This window comes from Leiobunum rupestre, chromosome 1 (genome assembly GCF_980474605.1).
Source record: "Leiobunum rupestre chromosome 1, qqLeiRupe1.1.hap1, whole genome shotgun sequence".
Lineage (NCBI taxonomy): Eukaryota > Metazoa > Arthropoda > Arachnida > Opiliones > Sclerosomatidae > Leiobunum > Leiobunum rupestre.
The window spans coordinates 55,172,669-55,176,606 of NC_143384.1; the positions used below are offsets into that span (position 1 = coordinate 55,172,669).

Below are 3,938 nucleotides of genomic sequence, written 5' to 3' on the forward strand. Positions count from 1 at the left end.
GATTTGGGCGAAATCGAAAAAGGTCGGGTGTTCTACGGGAGACTACGGCAGACGTCATATATAAAAATCGTTTACGAAAAAGGGAATATTAAAGAAATATCACTTTTCGTTACCTGAGATCTTAACACGTAATTCATTCTCTGTAATTTCACGTTCATTTGTCTCATCGTGTACTTCAATTCAATAACACCAACACTTCTTGTTAACTAGGTTCGCCGGCGTAACTTGAGCGGCCTTAAATAAACTCTTTCGCACCGAAATCGAATCTTTAATGTACAATTGGGAATATAATGTGTACACAATAAATATAATTCAATACAAATCAACACGTTCCACTATTCACTTTCCACAATATACAAAGAATCGTTTCAATACACCACTTCAGTTTTTGCAGTGGTGTGCCACCTACATTAGTTTTCCAAACAGATTTATATATTGTGGAAACGGGAGAAAAATAAATTACGCAGATGGCACGTCAGTTACTGTTCATGTACTTCGGAAAACCGTACTACTGAAGTGGTGTACTAACAAAACTATCAATCGATATTACGACTTTTTCATTCGTAGGTAAACAAAGCCCTCAAAAGGGTGATTTGTTTGGGAATAATTCCTTGGTCTCTCCTAGTAGCTTTAATGTCCTTTTTAAATTTGGAACACAATGGTTAAATGTACTTTCTGAGAATTTTAAAGGATTCTGTTCATATTCATTGCACTCACGTTATCATTGAAACCATGTTCACCAGAATTTCCATCAAATCGAGGACACTGATTGTCTAAGACAGTCGATACTTCGTAATTGCTAGAATTTGAATAATCATTTTTGACGAAACATTCTTCTTCGTCTTCAGTAAATTCGACTTTCATTTGGAAATCAGACGATGTAGCTCCGACAGGATCGGCGTTGTCACTCTCGGTGAGGCTTAGTTCATCAGCTATAGCTGCTATCTCATCCTTTATCTCCTGGTAACGTTTCCAACGTTGTCGTTGGCAGTTACGTCGTCGAGCTGCTTTTTTATCATCGTCAGTCATAGCTGCCCTCCTCAAACGATTCTGTTCAGATAGGCGTTTTCTTTGTTCAGAAAGGCGTGCTCTTTGTTCGTCCGTCATACCTGATTTGGGTTTTTGATTTAATTAAATAAAAAAATCGATTAATTTGATTGTGTATTTCAATTGGGTTTATTTTATTGATTTTTAAACAATTTATGTCTCTTTTTTCCTCGCAAATGTAATGTAAACCTTATTTTAAATTGATCCATTTAATTAACAATAATTTGTACTTGTAAGTTTCTTCTATATTAGAGATTTCGGTTTACCTATAGCCAACACGATGAGCGAACGGATTTGGCACTCCTAAGCGGACGACATGCCGTTTTAAAACACAAGCGTCTACTTAGCAGATTTTAAAATAGTAGATAAGTTGGCCAATAGTGGTCTTTATGTTGATTGAAAAAGCTAATTGGCTTTGCTACAGAAACTATTTTCCTAAGTTTAATCAGGGTTCGTATAAAATTTCCGAAATTAAATTCCTTGACATTTCCAGGTTTTCCCTGACCAAATTGGAAAGAATCTTGAAAAATATTGATTATGTATTTTTAATACATCTTTCAAAAATTTATTTGCCGGATTTTAAAATTTTCTTACTTTTTAGGAGCATTTTTAATTTCCCTGACTATTCCCTGACCATTTGGAATCATTTTCCAATTCCCTGACTTTTCCAGATTTTTTTAGGTCGTGTACGAACCCTGTTAATATATGGTTTAAGCCAATGAATTAAATTTCTTTAAATCATACCGGGGATTACTTGCTTTCAACGGGACTTGTAATGGTATTATATGTTGGAATAGAGAATTTCTTATCGAAAAAACGTTAATATTATTTTTAAAGTCGACTGATATGTTGTCAGTTTCTATAAGATTTGGAGGTGCTTCGTAAAAAATGTTTGTTTAACATATATATTTTACGAATTATTATTATAATTATTGAGGTTCTGATTAAAATGATGGACAATAATAAATATACCAACTATTATGAATTTAAAAGTTTACATTAACGGACAAATTATGGTATCATTGTCGAAAGGTAACGAATATTTTTAGTGTGGCATTTGGATTCCCATTAGATGTAAGTAGTCTGTTACCAAACCAAACTGTACCTGCTCTCTCTTCTTCCTTCATGCGAGCACGTTGCAGCCGGCGTCGTTCGGCTGCACGTTGCCGAAGAGCCGCTCTTTGTTCGTCAGTCATGGCTGCTCTCTGTTTCCTTTTCTGAAGCTTATTTTTCAGAAGCGTTTCTTCTCTACGTTCTTCGCTTTGATGAGCACGTTGCAGCCGGCGTAGTTCGGTTGCGCGTTTTCGAACAGCCTTTTTTTGTTCGTCGGACATAAAATGCCTCCGATTGCGCGCTTGCAGAGTTAATTGACGGCGACGTTCAACCTCTCTGTGTTCGTCAGGCACACCTTTAATTAACTGCCTCTGCAAAGCATGAACATCATCAACTTCTCTATTTTCGTAAGTCATAGCTTCTTCTTTTAACTGCCCTTCCAAAGGATGGTCGTTTTCGACCACCATTTTTTCGTCAGTCATACATGTAGCTTCTTCCTTAAACTGCCTCTGTATAGCATGGACGTATTCAAGCTCTCCGTGTTCGTCAGTCATAGCTTCTTCCTTTAACTGTCTTTCCAGAGCAGGAACGTTATCAACTTCTCTTAGTTCGTCCGCATCCGTCATAGCTTCTCTCTTCATCTAGCTGTAGAGCCTGGGCTTTTTCAGCGACTGTTTTTCTGTTAAAGCCGACGTTGTCATTAAAAGATCTTAACGTTACGTGTTACCGTTTCGTCGGTGGCATGTTAGCTAAAATAAACGTATATATAAAATATTTAGCTTTTAATAATTAATAACAAAAACTCCGATTAATTGCTACTCCTTACAAAAATTAGGTAAAACTGAAGCAAACATCATACTAACTTTCCCTCCCGTAATAGTTTAATGAAATAGGCGCCTTATTCCTATTCACACCAACCGGAGGGGTTTGAAAGGTTATAAAGGGGTAATGGAAATAAAAATGCTAATTTAATAGAGTAGCCATGCATTTATTTATATCTTTTAAAAGCTGTAGGGCAACGGTTTTCAATGATATCTAATAACATTTATTTGAAACAAAAGCTAGTGAATTTTCAATAAATTAACATATTAATTTTTCTCTGTCGACTTCAGTGCTCAATCCATACATTATAGATCGTGTTATTAAGAATAAAAAGGGCCTGATTCACAACTGTCGTTTCATGAGATTCTAAAAATCAAACGGTTCCTAAGTATCGCCCCTTAACGTAGCAATGGTCCCCAATGGTTAGCTTCAGGTTATATCATTTTGTTTATTTGCTACGATTAGTCAAAATAGTATTGTTCCCTCATTTAGCTTCGCTTTTATCAACCAAGATTGTATAATAAAATAGTAAACCAAAGGGTTAGTTTATAAATGACAACTTTGAAGTATTATGCTCGGAGCAAGATGTAGTTCAGTATTAAATATGGTAAATATCGTGTGTTCAGCTCTACCTCAAATGAGAAAAGAAAACTTACTTTACCTTGTTATAAGACAAAGGCGCGTTTTTAGTTTTCATATAAATATTGAATTTACATATTCATGGAGTCCATTTGCTAAACTATTAACTCTGTATTCCGTCATAATAACTTTTAAGAAACAAGTTCATCGCGCAACGTTAGTATATAATAAAGAATTAAATACTTTACCCTAGGAGCTGAATAACAGCGAAATAATCGTTTGAAAAATTATTTTAATAATGCGACTCTTTTCCTAAATTACTCAGTACTGTCCGTCTGTCCTATTTTCAGTTTTAAACTTAATATGAAGAAACACGTGTTCTTAAAAAGACGGTTTTAAAACATATACTTGTCTAAGATGTTATTAAGTATATTATG

The 3,938-nt window shown here is 35.0% G+C and overlaps 1 protein-coding gene across 2 annotated transcripts; it reads right to left on the reverse strand.

The window, feature by feature from the left end:
• Positions 1 to 301: 301 nt before the first annotated feature.
• LOC149963284 (uncharacterized) lies at positions 302 to 3,695 on the reverse strand. Of its 2 annotated transcripts, none has more exons than XM_090170540.1 (4): positions 3,584 to 3,695; positions 2,153 to 2,849; positions 718 to 1,109; positions 302 to 638 (listed from the first exon to the last, which is right to left on the reverse strand). In XM_090170540.1, the coding sequence occupies exons 2-4, from the start codon at positions 2,739 to 2,741 to the stop codon at positions 558 to 560; spliced, it is 1,062 nt and encodes a 353-aa protein (XP_090026666.1). In that variant the 5' UTR covers positions 2,742 to 2,849; positions 3,584 to 3,695; the 3' UTR covers positions 302 to 557. The 2 variants fall into 2 exon arrangements, with proteins under 2 accessions (XP_090026666.1, XP_090026667.1); XM_090170541.1 differs by having other exon boundaries at positions 3,579 to 3,695.
• Positions 3,696 to 3,938: the final 243 nt, after the last annotated feature.